This window comes from Larimichthys crocea, chromosome III, assembly GCF_000972845.2.
Source record: "Larimichthys crocea isolate SSNF chromosome III, L_crocea_2.0, whole genome shotgun sequence".
NCBI lineage: Eukaryota > Metazoa > Chordata > Actinopteri > Sciaenidae > Larimichthys > Larimichthys crocea.
The window spans coordinates 30,952,047-30,974,593 of NC_040013.1; the positions used below are offsets into that span (position 1 = coordinate 30,952,047).

Genomic DNA, 22,547 nt, shown 5'->3' on the forward strand with positions numbered 1-22,547 from the left:
AGATAACCTTTTCCCCAAACACTGTTTCTGACTAACTGCTAGGATGGCCAGTTTCTCTCTCTCTATCACACACACACACACACACACACACACACACACAGTCACAAACTGAAGTGTGCTATTGTGCAAAAGAGAGGGAGAGGTGATCGAAAGAGTTCTCAGGATTTTCTGTCCTGAATTTAATATTCTCTGTTAAACCTCTCCACTTCCTCCATATCAGCGTTTCTGTGATATGAGTTCTTGGGATAAAATCAAATCCAGTAATAGTGAAATTTGAATGGGCCTTAAATATCTCAAATTATTAATTATGCCAACATCTTAAAAAGTCATAGACTTGTCAAATTTTACTTTGTTATCATTGTTTAAAAAAGAGCAGACCAAAAAGTTTCACACGTTTCAAACGTTTAACTACTCCACCCCGGGATATCTCAACACTGAACAGATATGTTTTTGAAATAAGTTGTGATTAGAAAGAGATTTAAGAGACTTAACCCCTTAGAACAATGTATATATAAGGAAATCTATTATTTCTTGCTCCCACGACACTCAGTTTTGAATATTCACAGCAAAATGTCATCAGAAGTATTATTAAAAGTATTTCAGAAGACATACATTTTCTGCTAACATGAATAGGGCTGAGCAGCAAAAGAGTTATAATTCACTCAGAACACAATTAATCCTACATAAAATCCTCAAGAATTATATCTGAAGTCTGGCTATTTGTTATATCTAAGCCGTAGTTAAAGCATGTCTTTGTGCAGCCAGCTTCTGGTCCTCTAATATTTCATTTTTTACACCATCATTGATGTGTCTGTCTCTAACTAATGAAATCCAGTAGATGTACAGTATTTATTATAACCTCTTATATTTAATGTCTATCAGTGATAATTCCTCACATAATTCCAGGAAGCGGCTATTGTTACATTTTAGCACATCTCGGCAGGTGACAGCTCTTTTGTATTTCAAACAGTCTAGATATCACGGCACTGATTCGACAGGTTACCTAAGCGCTTCGGTGCGAGATGTCGGCTTTACTGCCTTCTCGAGGTCCTTGGAACAGTACCTCACCCACATCACATGAGTGCTGCAAGTTCACCAAGATGTCCTTCAGTTTATTTCGGGTACTTACACAGTTATAACTTGCCATATATACAATATTTGTTAATATGCACAGAACTTATTTTCAAAGCTGCAGGATCAGAGCATACATGAGAGAAAAAGGGCGACCTGGTTATTAGATTTTCATTTCAAACCTTTATTTAAACTCTAAGAACCACTGAGGTTGGCCTCATTTACCATGGTGTTGAATGACAGTTGCGTTAATTCAGGAAGACAGGTGACAAAGGTCACAGTTTTTTATTGTACATTCTTGAAGGCATAATACCTTATCTCTATGTGCAAATTACACATCATTTTCATCACCTCCTCTGTTTTTTTTACACTTAACCATCTTCTCTCGCCTGCTTTTGTCAATATACATAAATAGTTTTGCATTAGCATCATAATTATAGTCAGTCTGGCAGACATACATTAGATAAACAGACAGAAATAAAGATAGATATAGACATGAACAGATATTTTATACCACAGGTAGGCAACTTAATGCTGGATGTGAGATTGTCTAATCCATTCATGAATATTAAGAATTCGATACTTTATTTTATATACTTGTATTACTTTTGAGCAGCCTACATTCTGGCACTTTTTGTACTAAGTTTTTGTACTCCAGGTCCATACAAATATATAAGTACATCTCTTTGTACTTAATACTTATTTTTAGGGTTTGCCATTTTGGCAGTTAGTATTACAAAGAAGTGAGGTGCTTTGCACAAATAGTAAATGTGATAATGGGACAAAATCAGACAGATTTTTGGAAAATTACCCTTTTCAGTGCCAATCTCCTGATAAAAAAAGAAGCCAGTACAAAGCAGGAAATGCTAGTAAAATGCCAAGGATTGATTACTTTTTAGTTGGTATTATAAGTGGTTGCGCCTTTCAAACAAACATTTTTCACAGTTTTTTTTTCTCTCTCTTGGTTTTCAAGCTGCAAGTTGTTCCTCTATTTCTTTTCAACAGCATTTTGGGACAATAGCAACAACACACATCAGCAACAAAGTGAAAATCAAGTAATTCTAATAATTGGCTCTTTTATTTGACTTTTTTTTTTTGGCCTTTTTTTTTTTCAAGCTTTATTTTTACAGAGACAGCTGAAGAGTGACAGGAATGTGGGGAGAGAGAGAGATGGGGAACGACATGCAGCAAAGGGCCACAGGTCAGATTTGAACCCCGGGCCGCTGCTGAGCCTTCATACATAGGGCGGATGCTCTACCAACTGAGCTAATCAACCCATATGAAGACTTATTTATGTATTAGGAAGAGAGAGAGAAATTATTATATCTTTGTATTCATTTGACATTAAATATATGTCAGAAACAACTGGTTAAACTGGGTCTAACTGGCAATGATCATACTGTTTCTTACCTATTTTGACTGCCTTGCGATGAACTTGATGTGATGTGATGTGATCGCATATGAAGTGCTGCATGGTCTCTGCCTACAGTACATTTGTGATTTACCTGGACTCTATACCGCTACTACACGGGCTTTTCTTTTAACAAAGAATTGTTGCCTGTCTGGCTACATAAAAATGTAATTGTGCAGTTGAAATAGCACTAATATCATCTTTTCAGATCAGCCCTTATTGTTTCCCCTTTTTGGTTAGTTTTATATTGTTATTGCCAACAGCTTCAGACTCCTTTGTGTGTTTTCATCCCCAGGAGTGAAGTTGTTGAGGAGGCACTGTCATGGCCAGATGTGGTATGCTGGTGTCTTAAAAATCTTGTGACACTCACTTGATTAAACCATTTTACATTCCTTCAAACCCTTCCAGTAACAACCACTTGTGGTTATGAAGTGATAAAATTATCAATTGGTGTTGGCAGAATGGTATAAAAACTACAAGGACAATGTGTTATTCCTGCATCCCATTCCCCAATTTCAAAGAATTGGAATTTATTAAACACATTTAAGAAAAACTGCATGGAAATAAAATCTAAATTTGTTTCTCAAAAACAAAAACCAAATTAGGTAATTTCTTCTAACTAGGGGAATGCCTACCCTCTTCAACTTGCAGCTGATTGCAAGCATAGAGTGGCCTTAACCTCTATACAAAATCACATAAAGTGGATGCACTTCACTGATTTTGATCAGATTTATCCTCTCTGAGGCCATTCCAATCACATTAGAAAAAGTGGTTGAAATGCCACTTGATGGGTGACTTAATGCTCATTGGGCTGCTTTTTTCAACAGTAAAGTTTATGAGTTAAGGTTTGTCAGTGTTTTCTTCTGTTTAAATGATTTTTGTAGGTTTGCACATTGTAGGTCTGCTTAGCAGTGGGTATTTGAGCCAAGTGGCAGCAGGGCTAGGCGAGTACACGTTTTCTTTTAATTGTAGGTCATAACATTGAGGTCAGTTGAGCACGTCCGGTCTCTTGTCATTGAACTCTGCATGGCCTCGATGAAGCACATTATCGCTCGCTCTTTCTTCTTCTTTTGTATTCCTCTCACAGCTCACATACCGAGCTCTTTCACTGTCTTGCTTTTTCTACTCTCATCTAAGTTCTCATCTGACCCTAAAACAAACCATATAAGTCAATAAAGTCCGCATGGATTTAGCCATAAGCCTGTTCTGAACGTTTTAAACACAACTACTTGCATGCAGTGTCATACGTACACACACGGCTCAGAAGCCGACACACTGTGCGGTTGGAGCCAGACAGCTCATTTAGAACAGCCTTAAGTCCTATTCGGGCGAGATTAATTTTAGAGGCTGACTAATGTAGTAATTGTCACAGCATGTTAGTGTTTTTCAGTCCCATCCAAATTTCATGTTAGTAATTTTTGTGCTGTCAGTTTGTGTTTGTATGTGTGTTCTGGCAATAGGAAAAATGCCGGTATCTCCCCTGTAAGGCCAGGTAAACCGAGTCAATTCAGATTCAGTACCACTGGGTTTTGTTTTTGTTAATTGTTTTCTCTTTCTGAGTGGAAAAGGTATTCTTTTATTGGTTTTATCACCATGGAAGCACTTAGAGAAGCTTTTAGCTTTGTCCTCCTTGACCATTATCTTCCGCCCATGTAAAGCCTCCAGACATCAATTAGACCTGTAAAATGAGGAAGCCAGAAAACAAAACCCATCAAAACTTTGTGAGACACTTGCAGATGTTTAGTATATTGGCTTTTATTATTCCTGTAATAGTGAAACATGGCCACCGCCTCTTTAGCTGTCAAGCTAGGATGGAAAGTGTTTATTGGTATGATTGTGAGAATACCGGACTTTCTCAGAAACAGTTTTAGGGCACAGAAATGCTCCAACGCAAATATTTTTCTGATGGTTGAACACACACACACACACGTTTCCAATGTCAAACTAGGCGGGCTACGTGTCTTTAACTTTCTGAGACTGATAATATCAAAGTGAAAGTCCATATCATACACTGACCAGGTAAGAAAGTAGGCATTACAGGGTATCTTGTATAACATCCTTCACCAACAAAAGAAAAAGTTAAAGTGCTTTGCATAAAACAAAGAAGCATTGGATTGTCAGGCCTTATAAAGTCTTAAATTTATTTAATAAAAACTTTTCCTCTTGCCTGCTGTAGGCAGTGATGTTCGTTATACAAATGTTTGTGGGCTGTCAGGGAACATTATACACCTATAAAGTAAAAGTTGAATTGTTGTGACAGTGGATTGAGGCTGTTCACTCCCTTTTTTGTGGAGTGTCAGTCAGCATCGCCACTCCACCAGCATGCACTGTCAGTACTGCTAGCTAGGACAGTGTTTTTCAAAATGTGGGCTGGGGGCTCCAGGGATGATGAGTAAATGTGAAAATAAAAATGAATGATAAGGGAAAAAAAGTCAAATAATATTATTATGAAGTCTAATTTAAAATAATTACACAAAATCTATAAAAATAATTATACATGGGATTTTAAAGCCTTGGCCTTGAAAAGTTTGGGAGCCTCTAAGCTTGGAAGTTCATAGTCTCAATAGGGAAATGTTGATTTTAACCCAATTACTTAATTAATCTTTTTTTTTTATGATCAGTTAGTCAATCTTTCCATTTTTTTGTTGCTTATCTGGGTCTAGGTCGTATTAATTAAATTCATGAAATCATTAGGAATTATTGTGCTGAAAAAACGTGATATAATAAAAATAAATCATTCCAGGTCATATTGTCATTAGGATCATTTTCCATCATACTTTTATACATTAGCAGGTATTCATTTGAATTATATGTGGCATTAAAAATCTTGAATTTAATTTTGTGAACCTTTCAGAAGTCCTGTTTTATCCTGTTTCATTGACATTCACAGTTTAAACACTCACAGCCTCAGAGATCCAGACCTCAATACCACGGAGGTTCAGAAGAAAATCAACCAGTTCGATTAAAAAAATGTACTGCTTGTTGAATTCTCTTTTTTCGCTTTTCCATTCAATCAAGACTCTGAAAACACACTTCGCTATACTTCACTGTGAACTGAATCAGCCTCCCACCACACTCAACAAGTGCCTTTATCATGCAGCCACTGTAACCCCTTTTCTTCAGCTCTTTTTATCTATGATTTATCTTTTTTATTAATTTCTTTTTAGTTATTTATGGACATCATTACAATCATGATATAACAAACTCGTGTACAGTTTCATTTTTTCACTTCTGAATATTGATGTCCAGCTAGCTGTCTGTATTTGCATCAGAGAGGTCATTTTAAGGACTGCGTTGTAGCTATATGGATCCCTGTGGTCTCCCTCTGACTCTGTCTGTCTGTCCTTTAGCTAGATGGCTCCCCACGGTCTCAGACCATCATGCTCAGCCTCAGGCCCTCTCCGTCCTCTCCTTCTCTCTATCACTGTCCCCCTTTCCTCTCGTTCACCCCCACCCCCCTCATTTTCCTCCTGTTATCTCGCCCCCTTTTTTCTTTCCTGCTTTTATGTCCTTGAAGACTGTCTGTCTGTCTGTCTGTCTGTCTGTCTTTTTCCTTTTTCCATCTCTCCTTCTCACTGTTTCGATCGCTGTCCACATTTTATCCACCTGTCCGTTTTTTCGAATTAAGTTGAATATTTTAATAAAAACTGCTTCATCTGGAGCTCAGCTAGATTCCTGATTTTCGACCTCCCTGTGAGCTGGTGAGATCCTCTAACAGCTTCCCTCTTGGCTGTTTGACAGCCACGGTTTTAAAAATGACTGGGCTAAGTTAATTTATTTTTTTTTTCCTTTTCTGTTTTTCACTTCAGTAACTTTTAAACACAACACATGTCAAATAATTTGACTTGAGGCACTTAATTTGCGCAGTGCATAAATGAGACAAACAACATAAACATCAAACACATTTTAATCTTTGTAACTGTTTATTTTGAAAGGTGCCATGAGAATAAAGTTATTTTTATTAGGATTGTTATTCCCCTCTGTCTTCCGTCTCTGTTGCTCCTCTCCATCTTCCCCACAGTAACATTCCTGACAACACAAGGTCATGCTAAAGTGCTGTGTGCTCTGGGGCTCCACTATAGGACGCACCAAGTTTATCACAGACATGTAGAGAGCAAAGCAGATGACAGTCCTGCAGCATGCGCCACATGACAACTTTATTACACGCACACACGCACACACACACACACACACACATACCAGCAACCAACACGCTCATAAATGCACATAAAACACTTCCGAACACACTTAAACATTTATGGGGACACCAGAGAATCACACACACACACCCCTTTGTATGTTGCCATTCTCTTTGGTGCTATGTATTGCTTTTGCGGGAATCCCTTGGATAAATCACCGCTGTCCCCAATATCCAAAGTATTGTGTAACATGGCTTCTTCTTGCTTGTGTTTAGGATCCCGGCAGAGAGGAGGCCTTGCTGCAACAACTGAGAGAGAAAGATGAGCTGATTCTCAGACTCCAGGGTGAACTGGTAAGATCCACTATCCAGCAAATATACATGATAACAGACAGGGCTGTGTTCGAATATGAATGTGAAGCATTTTTGTCTTCATTTCTGGCTTCCTCTTTGCACCATGTTTGCAGAAACATTTTGATACTTATTAAAATACCAAATTCACTTTTTTAAGGGATAGCGTTGTGACGTACTGATGATCATTCACTGATATGTGTACAGTATATGCAGTTATGGGAAATATAATCGAATCCAGCAAAGCAAAACTATTTTTAAAAAATGCTGTAAGGTTTTTGTAACTAATAAAAAAAAAAGCAGCTCATCCTCTCAGATGAGCTGAGAAATAAATGGGTTCGCTCATCTAATTTTATCTCTGTCACAATTTCTTTCTCTTGGTCTCTGTTTTTCTAAACTTTGGAATTAATAATTAAAATAGCTTGAATGCTTTTAAATTATTTGTTTAATGGGTATAAAAGACTTATTGCCTTTTGAAGCACATTTCCTTTCATTCCCCTTTTAAGCATTAAAGAAAAATCCCTAATTTTTTTCGGAAATGTTGAATACATCTCAAAGAAAAGAAAGTTTCACTTTTGTTAATGAATTAGCAAAACAGTTTTCTTTCCTCGTATGATGTTCTGTTATGTGAGACTACATACAGCAGAGGGCAAAGTGACAGGAAAGATTGACCGCAGAAAGAGAGAGGAAATGAATGTGAGAATGGCGTTATAGTTGGCTCAGAGTCACACCATCAGTATCAAATGGCGTGGCACCAGAAAGCCCATCTTTTCCATCTTTGTTAATGTAAACTGCTTGTTCCCGCCAGCTAAATGTAATAGCAGAATTATTTGGAGTCCAGTGGAGCCAAGACAGAAGTATAATGTGTTCACAAATTTGTCCCTGTACACAAGGATTGGAAGCGCACAAGCCATTTTCAATGGGTGGACATTTTGAACAACCAAATTATAATCATGAAATGCGGTAATTTATATGCAAAATATTTAGTGACGTCCGTGTTCCCCCCCTCCCCACTCTTTCGGGAGCTTGATTGTTGGATCATCAGCATAAACGCTCCATACGGCGTCATTTTTTACCGTTTGTCATCTACAAGTCTGTAATTTGTCACCTGTTCTATCAAAGCAATGTAATGCAGACATTATTCCAGGCTTTAGCAGCATAATGTGCCAGTGTTAAAGCGCTTTTGTGAGAGATGCCAGTCCAACCCACTGACTTGAGTCTCATTTGGCATCTGTTTGTTTGATCACTTTCTGGCACTTGTATCTCATTTTTCTCACTCCTCTTCTATCGTCTCTTGTCCTCTTTTTGACTGTGATAACACTCCTCTCTCTTTTCCTGTCAGCAGCACCTGTCCTCCTCTCTCCTCTTTCTATGTGGGCTAAATTCAGCACTGTGTGCATGTAATGTGGAGTTAATACCAAAAAAATAATGAGGACATTAATGGCCGCTCATGCATGCTCAGCTACAGTTTCCTCAAAACACACGTGTGTCTGGAGTTACCCACTACTCAGACCCGGAGCATTTCTCTTGTACTTGTACACATTTTTAATAGCAGTAAATCTTTCCTTGTTAGTTAGTTAGTTCTATTTGTAATAAATATACACAGCAGCCTGTAATAGTTTATAATGAATTTTAGAGTTAATTATCATTTTATTTTAGCCAATTAGAAGAAGTGTTTTTTTTTTTGTCTTCAGTGGATCAGGTTGATTAATTTGCCTGCTACATCTTATATTTTTAGCTGTGATATGTTCTTAGGCTGGTGCAGAAAACAACTGATTAATAACACAAAGTAGCACCATAGCTGTGTTTATATTGGTAATTCTTCATCAGTCCGATCCAAGGACTGTCAAACACATCCCCAGGGCAGCACGCACATTCGCTGACTGTCTATTTCAAGCATTTAGTCTCTCTAAATCTCTTTCGGTCCGTCTTTGAGATAGAAAACAGAAAAGTAACACAAAAAATACTAGATAGTCAACAGTCCACAGGCTACTACTTGATGTTTATCTGTACAAAATACATGAAGTAGCTACTTAATTAGGCACACCTGCAAAGCATTATGCAATCTAATGTTTTTTAGAGTTTATGGCCGAGCTGTTGGACTTCGTCAGATTTTACAGGTGTGCCTAATAAAGTGGGTGCTTAGTGTATCTCAAACATATAAACACCAAGTAGTAGCCTACAGGCCATTGTTTAGATCTGAAAATAATCTGCATAACTTCCCTAGCCTCACATTTGTGGACTAGACACAGGTGGTGTCAATTAAAACCTCCTTGGTCTTGCTAACATACCTTTTCGAAGTCCAGTGTGTAAGATTTAAGGGATTATAATCTACATAATATGGCAGAAATGGAACATCATATGTATAATTGTATTAGTTCATATAATGAGCTGTGTTGAACTGCCACATTTCTGCAATAGAAGAAAGGACAAACTAAACACTCCTTCACACTAGGAAGGATAGAGTGAGGCATAGGGGTTGCAATCAGTCACTACACCACCAGATGCCACTGAGTCCTACACATTAGCACTTTAACCTAACATTTGAACTTGCTGTAGACAGCTTAGAGGATAAGGCTGGGACTTTTCTTTTTGTCAATAAGTCCAGTGAAATAAAGTGAAAGCCAACAATACACTAGTCTATCCCTAAATACTTTTTGAGCTCCCCAAATACCCGTGGCTCTCAGCCCCAAACCTGTTCATTCCTACTGGCAGGTCACAAATAAATAGTTTCATTTGAACAAGAGGAGAATTGTCCTAAAACAGCAAGGCACTGTAGTTCTTAAGCAAATCAGGAGTAAATAGTACATTTGTTAGGAGCTATTTCCAGCTACAGATTTGGGGCAGAAGTGAGTATTTACAGCAGCGGGGCAGTGTAGGTGAGCTCTAATCAAAATAAACTGCAGTTCTCATTTCCATTGTAATAAAGGGACATGTCATTTAAATAAATAATATAGGGAATATGTTTTAGGCAGCACAAACAAACCATTATTGGTTTTGGTCGATAGTAACAAAAAAGGTGAAAATATTATCTGACTCATCCTTTACGTCTCTAAATCTGGATGCAGTTTGAACACCTGCCTCGACTTACTTTGTGTCTTTTTCTAATTCTTTTCACTTCTTCTTTTCTTTCTTTTCTCCCATTACCACATATTGTTTCGTGTTCTCTGTCACTCTTCCTTCCATATGGTGACATGTTGAAGCCGCCAAATGTTTTTTTTCCCCCCACATCGCACATGGATTCATCAATCAGTCTTTAGGGCCTACAATTGCCTGTGCCTGCACAAACACACACAGATGAATGTGTGTGTTTGTGCCTGTGTGTGTCCGTGTTCATCTGTTTGGCATTTCTGTCTGACAAGGATGTTCTGCCTCCTGCTGGATTTGATTTCCAGACATGCAGTACAGTAGTGTGCTTTTATGAGCAAAAGTCTGCCCATATCTATCTTTCTATCTCTCTGTGTGTGTATCGATTAATTATCCTATACCAGCCTGTATCCTTGCTGCAGCCCCAGTCTGACCTTATTTTTTATCTGCACCATATGCCCTTGGAACAAAGGTCATTCCTGTCACTGCTTCAGATTTATAAAGTTGTGCATTTATGGGGCCGTCTTGTGCTTGTGATCATTTGTGAGGGCGTCGATGTATCTGTATGAGAGACTAAAAGGGATACCATGCCTGCCGCAGCTAAGTTAAAGTGCAGGAAAGGGCAGCTCATAGCCAACGCTCTGCTCACTCTGCCTCCGTCTGTAAATCTGCCAGTGAAAACCTATTAATTATCTCCTAGAAGGACCTGCTAGCTGGCTGGCCATCACTAGCTGTCACTTTTTATGAGTTTTCTCCTCTCTCTGCTGGTGCACTTTGTTGAAGGACCATGCTCCAACTGCAACATTTAGGTGAAGAAAGCCTTTCTTGCTTTTCATGTAGGCATGGGCATGACTAATGAAAACAGATTTTAAGTCCGTCTGTCTGCTTGCTTCTGCTGGATTTGAACAGGACAGTATATATTTAGGTTCAGCCCCATATCAGAAATTAACTTTCTCTCATTCCCCTTACCATTAACCTATCGTGTATCTTGTCCTAATGTGGTTGATAAATTTTAATCAAGGTTAATGAATTTCTCAATATTTCATAGCTACTGCAACTTTGAACTCGTTCTGTTCCCACACCGATGAGCAGTGTAGGGCAGGCATGACAGAATGATTAGTGACATCGTCATAAAATGCTCCCGGTGAAAATAGTGCCGGGTTCCTCTCAGTCAGAGGACTTGCTACCTGTATTTTGAAAATAATCACATAAAGGTAACACAGGTTTCTGGTCAAGGTAAAAGTGCTGTATTTTGAAGGCCAGGGCTGGTGCTTTTCTCTCTACACCTCCGTCTGTAAATCTGCCAGAAGAAACCTATTAATTATCTCCTAGAAGGACCTTTCTAGCAGGCCAGCCAGCAGTAGCTGTCACTTTTTATGAATTCTTCTCTACTGGTGCACTCTGTGGATAGTCCCTGCTCCAGTATTTGGCTGTAGAAAAAGTTTGTCCGCAATTCAGCCCAGTTTTATGACCTCTTGATTTCCAGGAGAAGCGACTGAGAGGAAGAAAAGGGATTTGAGTTTGTTGAGGTTGTTGCAGGGTTGTTGCTAGGTTTTGTGAGTGGAGGCAAGGTATACGTCTGCTAGGGGAGCATTTATTTGTTTTTATTTATTCATATTTGATGTTAGTTCTTTATGATATTCTGTACACAGCTGATGGGTGTCTGATTGTTTTGTATGCAGGAGAGTGCCAAAGCTGCCCTGAAGATGAAAGACTGCCAAACGACAGACCGCACAACACAGACAGAACACGTGGGGCCAGAGGTGAGACAGACACAGACCACACACACACACACACACACACTCTCTCTCTCTTTCACCCGCCCGTCAGACACAAATGATGCATTGTGCAACATTTGAGCACTGAAAATGTGCTTTATGTAAGAACGCCTGAATCTATAAGATAACATATCACTGAATGAAGCTCAGTTATAACAAAAATCTTGATTGTAAGCTCCTTCCTGCTCTATCTTTATCTTTGTTATCATATCTGTGGTAATGCATTTTATGCTGAGCCATAGCCGCCATCCCTCTACCCTTCTTTCTTTTCTTTCCCACGTCTTTAAAAGAATCGTTTCATGTTTAGCCAAAGCTCTAATCCATCTTACTCTTTCTAAAGATGTAGTACTGCAGTGACATTCATATTATAGTACACTACATGCTCCTCCCCCAATTCCCACAGTGCTTAGAGAGGGTGCTGTGCTCTATCCTACCTGCCTGCCTAACGCCCTCAGTTGACATGGCCTCTTTGGCTTTACTAGAGGCTGACAGTATGGGAACGCTGCAGACTTAATGGATGACTGTCTAAAAATGGCTTCCTGTAACAGAAACAGGAGCAAAGTTTGGGGTCTGTTTCTTTGTTTCATGTTTTTTTTTTCTCTTTTAAAAAAAGCTTTTTCAATCTCCTCTCCTTCTCGCAAAGTTCTTCTATACCTTTTAATTCCGCTGCGCATAAAGTTGGCAAGAGACGCTGTTAAAGGGGGAAAGCTGTGTCATTGTGTGAGCAAGTGGGTGCACATAACACATACTGAAGTACACATGTACACACATACACACAGGTAATGTTTGACTTGAGTGAAAAGTGAATGCATTATTTGCACATAACAGAAATAAAACCTTCTATCTGTTTTTTTTCATGCATGTGTTGCAGCACACCCAGTAACTTTTCCACAGTTGTGAACTCGACTTAAGTTGGTGGATACACAGAGCACTTATACCTCAGTTGGATTTAGAGATTTAGGCAACGAATGTAATTTGCATTATAGCACTGAAAGGCTTGACATGGATTATAATATCTGTCGATGTTAATGCCTGCATAAGCAGCACGGTATCTCTACCTGGGCTGGTTCTGTAAAATTATAGCACAATGTTAACAGCTGTAAATTGTTTGGTTATTGTTATGATGATGATAATCGGAGAATGGATGGAGCATCCTAAGGATGATCATATACTAAAACTATAAAATAAATTGACACAGTTAAATGAACAGTTATGATTCTGCTCTGCCACATTATGTTCACTGCAGCCACAGGTCTATAGCCACTAAAAGTGCAACGCGTCAGGTGCTACATTTGACAGACCTCCTTTTTGGAACAAAGAGATGAAGAATGGAGCGTTCTTTATGACTTAGAGAGAAAAAAGAGGGTTTATTATCTTCAGACTTTTCATGGAGTTAAGTGAAGTGTCATGATTTTTACTCTATAATCTGTACAATATCGAACTTTAACAGACCACTTTGACGTGTTGACTTTGATTGATTATCATGCGACATCCTGTTGGTGGCAGAACTGAATCTGATTACGGTGTTCACAGAGGATCTGGTGTGTTTATCTATGCTTTGTGCAGCACTCAAATTAGAGACTACAGATGGAAGACAAACTGTACCTGCTGTCCTCAGATGGCAATAAAGAAAGTCAATCAGCTAAATGGATAGGCCTTTACATTATACATGCAAGCTGTCGTGAATTTAATTTGTTGGTAAGAACCAGGCATTAATCTTTACTTTGTTTGATTTATTATAAAAAAAGAAATAAAACTATAGGTTGGTTATGATTATGAAGGAGATGTGTCTATTGTTTGAAGAAGCTGTGTTATATAGGATTGTGTGGACTGTGCAACTAAAATCTACAAAAGGCACAGATCTAGGTCCACTTTGTATAGTGCACTCTTTACCAGAACAACACATGCAGGCTATAGACGGCAAAAAAACACAGTGAATCTTGACACTAAAATTGCAGTGCAGTGCCTGATTGCTAGTGAAACTCCCCCTACTTTGACTCAGCTGTGCAGGACAAGTCATCAAAACAGGTGCAGCAAAGGTAAAACACCTCACTGTACTTGGAAAAATACCACCTTTCTGACTACGACTGCAGGAAGTCACAGCCCTAAATCCTACCATTTTACCATAACCATCGTCATTCTTCATTTTCTTTTCCCCTACAGCTCAAGTTTCTTTCTTTCTAGCATTTTACACACACATTGAAACACACACACACACATGCACACACACACGCACAGGCGTTATGTCTGCACTGGGCTCCATTTGCCATCAATGACTAATGCATTTCTCATAATGAGGCCTGAAATGGCCTCATATAATTGTATGTTGGTACTGGAGGCTAACAAATGTGGGGGTTTGTGTGTGCAGTGTGTGTTAGTGTGCAAATGTGTTACTGTGTATCTGCAAGTGTGTGTTTGTTTTGTGGAGTAGCCATTAGTCTTGGCCTTGGACAGTGAAGTCAATAAAGATGCTGTTGAAAGTGTCAAAGTAACTTCAGTCAAATAGGTTTCATTTATGCCTCGGGCGTTATAATTCACTCAGTGTTGTGGTTGTTTGTGTGATTTTATGTGCTGTCATGCCTTATATGGCTTAATTCTTATATTAGTAACAGAGCAAGCGTTTTGTTCAACTAATTTGTTTGCTCACTTACTTAAAGGTCTACTGTGTACTATTTAATGAGCTCTATTTAAAGAATATGACAAAAATTTAATATAATATGCATACCTGACTTCACTAACATATACTCACCTTATGTTGACGCCACAAGTCCTCTCCCACGGAGTTCACCATGTTGAACCACCATGTTTCACAAACACTAGCTCTAGATGTGACCTTTTTTGTTTTTTGTGCATTTCACTGGTCCGTTAATAACTGTTTAAAAATTGTTTCTGCCAAAACACTTAGCAGGGCTCCAGACTGCCCCTAAATGGTCGCATTTTGCCCCTAAAATTTGAGACAGTGCGAGTAAATTTTTCATCTATTAACTATTATTATTGACCAGTAAATTTGCCGTTTTTTTATTTTTATTTTTTTATTTTTTTATTGTGATTATAACCGAGTTTCCTGGGTGCGTTTAACTGGATGCAGCTAAGAAAGCAATAAACGGACAGGAGTTGAGGTAACGTGTTCAGCGGCAACCACTCACTCTCTTAATCAGCGCGACAACAGCGCCTTACGGCAGAACTCTGCCAACCCTAGCCCTAAGGCAACTCTGGAGGGACACCATACTTCACATACAGGAAAACATGGCTAAGACAAAACAGTATGTTACATTATTGAATATTTTTTGTTGCTGACAAACTTCTGCTCCAGTCTGAAACATAATGTAAATGTGAATTTAAAACATTGCAGTTTCTGCATTGATTGTCAGTATTTATCAGTAATACAGTGCAAATGAGAGGAAATGTGAATATTTACAAGTTGATATAAAGTGTGCGCCCCTAAATTCTCTGCTTGCGCCCCTAGTTGGGGGCCACTGTGCTCCTAGTAAAAAGTTAGTCTGGAGCCCTGTCTAGTGTGTATTGAGTTCAGTTACGGATTATAAAGTTGTTTGACACCATCAGTTATGGTCATTTCTTTCTGACACTCTGATTAATTTCAATTAATTTAATTAAAATGAATTTCACCTTGATTCGCCTCACGAGGAGGGTAGTGAGAGAAAGAGAGAGAGAGAGAGCGCGGTGCTCTGTCTTTGCTCCTACAGTACCGTTCTATATGAGGAGAGGTTTCATCTTTGAAAATTCACTCAATTATATCACCTCTCTGAGGTGAAGTGGTTTGATTAATTGGCAGGTAATCATTTGAATTCAAGTAGTGCCGCTAAGTGTCTCATCTACTCTGCAGGTGAAAAACAGCACGGTATTAGCATATCAGACATACAGTGTCAGCCCATGAAAAAAAGAGTAGGGGAATATGCAAATATCTATTAATACACTCGTCACTGTCTCAGACGCATGTTAGGCATCATCCCCTCCTTAATGCATAGTGTCTAATCAGGACCACAATAACTTCTTTATACACTACGTCCAACTTTAGGAAGTCTAGGCCAGTACCTGACCATATGGCATTGCTGTCTATTGTAAAACCAGTACCGAGCTATAGAGTCCTCCATATGCTCGGGCTCCATGCGTAGATGGGCTCTTAATTAGAGGAGCAGCTGGCTGCCCGCTAGCAAGCTAGGCTAGCAGCACAGGTGACTTAACTCAGCAGTAGCTGCAGCATGTGCGGCCTGATTTTAGCCTCTCCCCTCCCCTCCCATGTGTGCATGACTGTGTGCATGAGAGAGAGAGAGGAGTGTGTGTTGGTGAGTGCGTGGGAGATGCTGCGGCATGGAGCAGGCCTATATAGGTTAGCTACCCCAGTGCATCGAGGACAGTCGGATAGCAACAGAAAGTGTGTCTACAAGTGGGGCAGCTATTTCTACTGCTTCCGCCACTTCACGAGGTCGACCATCTCACTCATCCTCTTTCCCTCTACCTCACTCTCCTTCTTTGCGGAACGTCCTCCTACTTTTCCTCGCTCTGTTGTCCTCTTCCTTGTCTTCCACCTGCTTTTTGTTCGTTGATCCCTGAAAGTGCCGAAGTTAGCTTTCAGAAGTTCCTCTCTTCTCTTCTCTTCTCTTCTCTTCTCTTCTCTTCTCTTCTCCTCTCTTCTCTTCTCTTCTCCCCTCTTCTCCTCTCCTCTCCTCTCCTCTCCTCCCCTTCACACCCAGGTTTCCAGGGCTCCAGGAGTCCATCAGGGATTCTCCTGCCCTGGTTTCCCCACCATCGGACACTCTGTCCTCGGGACAGCTCCTGGCCCCCATACTCTGTCCCACAGAAATACAACTTTAGGCCAACTTGCCTCAAAGTTCCTCTTTTATTCTACTTTAACAGGGCTACCTTGTGACTTGCTGAGTTCTATAAAGGTCCAAAGGAAAAGTAGTTTGGACTGCTGGAGTGCATGCCTCCCTCCCACTGATGAGTCACATTGTGCTTTCAAATAATTGTTTGCATTCATTTTGATCTCACATTAAATGACAGCTTAGGTGCTCCTGTTAGTTTTCACAGCTGTAGTTATTAGTATATTAAATTTACTGTGATCTCAAAGGCAATAACACACCTGTATTACTCCTACAGTATATTTTTTTTTATTTCTGTGTAGATAAACCAATTTAATAAGCAGTAGGGCTTCTCAATCTACCAGATCTATTTGTGACCTTCTTCAGCTTTAAATGATTTTTAACCTGATTTTATGAAGGCAGATTGCAGCAATAAATTAATGATGATGTGGGAAGTGGGAGTCCTCTGCAGTGACTAAATGCATGATAAAGTTTGTGAATTTGATCTACAGCCTTATTTAAAAGTTCAATCATGAAATGTAAATAAAGCATCTATCAGCAGACGCAGTATCTTGCCATCACTGCTTTTTTTCTGGTATTACACGTAGTGCACACTGGATGTAATAGTGGTTTTGACCCTGTGTAGGTCGCACACTAAAACTGTCTTTAGATATGTGCAGAACAGGGGCATTGCATATTATATTGTGGGACCTTGTGCAGAGTGCTGCTAAGCTAGACCTAGATATTCACCTGAAGCTGACAAGTGGCAGTAAGGTGAGGGTGCCAAACATAAATTGAAGTATGGACCAACCCCCATTTTTCAATTCTGCACTTAAAGAATTTTCCACTTTCTGTCAGTGCACCAATGCAGAGATGGCAGGTAGGGTGAAAGGGAAACTGAGAAAGAGTAAGACAGAGAGGGGGAAAAGAGGGGGAGGGGGGCCTTAGAGAGAAAAGGCGAGAAGCTATTTTATGTCCCGCAGAGACTCTTAAGAGCTCGAGGTACGGTGGCTGTTTGAAAGTTTTTTAGAGGGGATTGAATCGATTGAGATTGCTTTCTTTCAGCAAGCTAATTTCATGGGCATTCTTAAAAGGAGCATTTTATGGTGGGAATCAAAAGCTCTTGATGGTTAGCTCACTCTTGTTCCCCTTCTCACTCTGTCTTTCTCACTCTCCGTGGTTTTCTATTCTCCATAGATTTATGCAACTTAACTTTTTTTTTTTCCTCCTGGCTTCACACCCACCTCTTTCTTCATCCCCTCTCTCCTCACTAGCTTCTGAAAAGAATGAGAGTAGCGGAGGGATACTTGAGGATCGTTTATCGTCTGTTTGTGGGCTATTACATTTGAATGGAGAAACATTTAAGTAGATCATGCAGATTCTTCCCTCTTTGACTATCATTCTGTTTTTCTCCTCTTTCCATTTCAAAAGAAATAAGGTATGGAAGGACTTGTTTATGTGCAGAGGAATCATCTCTTTGGGCTAGATAGGTCATTTCTTATGAAGGATGATGGAAGTGCACGCGTCTTAATATTTATATTATTTCCCAGATGGAAGAAAAGGAGCTATATGACAAACATTTGACATCATAATTATTCAACCAGTTATTCTAAGAAATACAAAAATCTTTGTGATATATAAACCTAAACATAAATCTTACATCAACAACAATCAGCTTAAATTTTGGGGATATGAACCAGTCGATTTTTGAGCTTCAGAGACTGACTCAACTATGGCGGATAAATTATTAAATACAGTTATACAGGTAATTTAGAAATCTGAAAAACTACTGACAGTTAATGTCAAGACACGGCAACAAAGGGATAATCAGATACGTCCCTGTGTGATCCTAAAGCAGGAGGTTGAGATGGAAATCTTTGAACAAATGGCATGTTTACTCTGCTGACACTGCATACCTTTAGAGGACAATCCTTTGTCTAGCAAAAGAAAAGAAAATATATGAAGAAAACAAGCACAGAGACCTCCCTACAGTTTAAAACAGAGTGTTCTTAATATCTTTTAAAAACACAGCTGCTCATTTTTCATCCAATAGGACAAACTGTGCTTTGGATGTTTGGAGATCCAAGTGCAAGAACAAATGTTCTGGATCTTTGGAGTCTGGTTAGGTCATCATCTGATATGCCCTCACCTGGCCAGTCTTCATTTTTGTGTGTTTTTTCTTTTTTTAAAAAATCTTGAAATAGGGCTGCAAATAACAATTATATTAAATATCAATTAGCCTGTCGATCATTTTCTCAATTAATTGATAAGTGGTTTGGTTCGTAAGATATAAATGCTCTGTGCCCCAGAACCCAAGGTGACGTCCTCGAATGTCTTGTTTTGTCCACATCTAAAAGATATTCAGTTCACGGTCATAAAGGACTAGAGAAGATTGACTAATCATTGGAAATAAAAGTGCATCTTAAATGTATATAGTAAGTTTTCAAATGTATTCACCTCCTCAGATGTACCACCCAGTTTTCACGGGTGTCCTGTGTGCCTAACACAATCTGCAAATATTATTTTATTTGCTGATCATCAGCAGTAATATCAGAGTATATAATTAAAGTTAAGCCCTGCTACATCTCCAGGAATGCTCCCGAACAGGTAAACGCTTTTTTTTCTTGTCTTTATTCTCAGGGTGTTTTTGCCTATGGTTATTGATCAAAAGGGTCAGGGGAAGAGAGGGCTTCGTCCTAGCTTACCTTTCCTCATGTCCGCCTACTGTTGCTGTGTACGGTGGTGACACAGATCATGCTCAGCAGACCCTCCAGCTGAACGCTCCAAGTGAACGCCACTGGTTGGGCTGGGGAACCCTGAATCAACATGTACGATTACATAGATCATATGAGCCTGCGTCATCAGTGCTCTCCACGTCTGTGCCAATTTAAGCAGGAGGATGGAGGGTCCATTGCTGATTGTGACTATGTAGGTCTCCAACTCCTATTCCTGTAAACTAGATCATTTTGTACAGCCGTACTGAGTAATGGTGCTGCTAAGGATAGAAAGCTAGAGAGAAAGAGGAGGCAATAAGGGGCTGAGCACGAGAGAGGCAGTTTTCTGCCCTACTTAGAGTTTTTATACGTTCTTCTTTTTACGTGTCAGTCTTCTTGTCCTTCCATCTTTTTATATTTTATGATTTCCTTAATTCCTCTTTTGTGCCCCTCTATGAAAAATACCCTTGATTTTCCTTTCTTTCTCCCTGCACATATTCATTAAGTTTTCTTGCTCTGATCTCTGTCCATCGTCATGTTGCTCCTCCTCTCTCTGCCCCGGCCCCCCTTCTCCCCTCTTTCTCCCCTCTTTCTCCCCTCTGTCCTCTATCTTCACCCCCACCATCCTTTCCTACCATCCTTCCTTCTTGCAGCCTCCATGTCCTTCTTCTCCGGCATTTACATTTTCTTTTTTCTCCTATCTTTCCCCTCTTTACTTACATCATCTTGCCTCTTTCACATGCTTCTCATCCATTCCTTTATATCTTTTCACTCTACCTCTCTACATTCTCGTCTTTATGGTCGGCCTTTCACCTGTATACCTCTCCATTCACATTCACTCCCTCCCTCTTCTCTCTCATCTCCTTTATTACCGTTACTCTTTCACCCTGCCTTGCCCCTCCCTGTCACTTCTCATCCTCTATTACAGTTAACCCTCTCCTCTCCTCTCCTCTCCTCCCCTGCAGCTTTTAACCATAACTTTTATTCAATACCCTGTGTTACTGATATATACGTAAAGTAAGGCTTATGTGCTCGTGCATTCACTTGCTCACATTGTAGGGATTAGTGAACTTAAATGATGTGATTTGAAGGGGGAATCAAGGATAATTATTTTAGTTAAGTCATTATGGAATTATTCGTCCAGCAAGATAATTCTCACGAGACCATGAACAATAATAGAGAATAGCCATCCTTGTTGGCCTTGTGGCTCCTTGATGATACTTATTGTTATTAAAAAAGGATTATTATTTCATGGAAGCAAGCCCCCTTTAATAACTGGAATTATTGTTTGGACTTTAAATGTTAAGTCACCTTCAGTTACACACACATTTACTACAAACACTAAAACTACAACAAAACCGAACAAAGACACAGAAAAGATGGTATGAGAGACCTGTTATGATTATATATACCCATATCTAATATAAAAACACAGTATACAGTCTCGCCGGTACACCTCTACGATCTAATGTGGTCCAATACAACAGCTCTGCCATAAATTCAGCTTTTACACAGCCTATAATTTTCATTTTTTTTGTTGACACTGTCAGGAAATTAGTCATTCTAATTTATGTTACTGTTGAGGTCGTAGTGGATGGTGGTGTTTTATCGGAGTGCGTTATATTAAAATGTGTTTCTAATGTTACAGCCTTCTCGTGTATGTAAATGCAGTAGTGTGTAGTTGTATATTTACCTCCACATACTTTCCAACACATTCTTCATATCTCTAATCCTTCACAAACTGCATTGTTAATAATAAATGTTCACACCATTACTTGTGTTACTGTGTAATGCTGCTTTTCTAAGGAGTTGGAATTCAATAATATGTTTAAAAAACAGACTTCCTGGAGGGTGTTGTTTTTATACTTTACGTATTGACTGAATTCATTGGCTGCATTGAGCTTTAGAGGTGCTGCTAGGCAAATCTTGTTACCTTGGGACCGAGCTCGGCTAACTGTTTTCTCCTGTTTTTAATCTTTGTGCTAAGCAAAGCTAACCGGCCCCTGGCTTTAGCTACATAGCTCGTGTACAGACATGAGAACGGTTTCAATCGTCTCAACTAACTCCAGATAAAGAAAGCAGATACAAATATTTGCTAAAATTTTGAAAGTTTTCTTTAACTATAGTTTTATTAACACTCTTTTTGCTATGACACAGCCTTAACAAGTTTATTGCACTTACTATACATACTCCATTACTATATAGTCTACCATTTATCTTAAATATACAAGGAACAAAAGCTATAAAAAGACTCACTCCAATAACCTGCCTGTTTAGCAGTCAAAATTATTGTCAAAGGTAGGTTGTTGTAGCTATAATAGTACTATAACAAAGCATCCACACTTGAAGGTCGGACGATTAATCATATAATTTGCTTAAATGTCCTCTTATACCTTAGCTTCTGCATAGACCTTTATATTGAGGGTAAAGGACACATAATTCTGCTGACCCATTATTACTGTATGCAGTCAGCAAAATGCAGAAAACATATTAGACCTCTCAAATTACTATAACTATAGAAGGGTAACAAATTATCATTTAAATGCACATTCATAGGCCAACTGTGTGTTCTCTGGTATCTTAAAGGAGGATGCAGTGTTTACTAATCACATTTCTTTATGCAGTTTGTTTCACAGTTTTAATTTAAAATAATTAGTAACAGGAATAGAGCATTGCCAGCTGGGACAACATTAATATGGATAACATAGTTGACTGTGTGGAGGGAAACACCATGACAATACTGTTATTTGGGCTTTGTGAATACATGTTTGCACAGTTTCCTAAAACTCTGTCCGTGTCTCATGCCTTCTAGCCACATTGTTGTGAGATCGATATAACAATTGTAGTTTTTGGCAAGCAAATCGCTGTGTGGGTGTATGAAGAACAACCCTGTGTGGGAACATGAAGAACAAATCACCAGTATTAATAAACCCTGTACTTTGCTGCGTTGTCACCCACCAGCTCTGTTTTCTTTTTTTCTCTCTCCTGCTCATCAAACCTGGTGTCATTGACGCAAAGCACCTTACACAGTTCCTCTGTATTAGAGAAAGGAGACAGGCGAATCCTCGTGTGTAGCCGTCGCACATTGCCAGGTCTTGTAATAGACACTAGCAGACGTGTTCTGTGAGCGAGTGAAAAAATTAGTGAACTAAGCACGTGGGTGAGAAAAGTGTACAG

At 39.2% G+C, this 22,547-nt stretch overlaps 1 protein-coding gene across 5 annotated transcripts in view; it reads left to right on the forward strand.

Annotated features, from left to right (window-relative positions):
• The window catches only part of ccser1 (coiled-coil serine-rich protein 1), a 111,920-nt gene that overhangs the window by 46,669 nt on the left and 42,704 nt on the right, over positions 1-22,547 (forward strand). For all 5 annotated transcript variants that reach the window (XM_019259909.2, XM_019259910.2, XM_019259908.2 and 2 more), the window contains exons 9-10: positions 6,897-6,974; positions 11,741-11,821. In XM_019259909.2, coding sequence (XP_019115454.1) covers positions 6,897-6,974; positions 11,741-11,821 — 159 coding nt within the window. The remainder of the gene's footprint in view (positions 1-6,896; positions 6,975-11,740; positions 11,822-22,547) is intronic.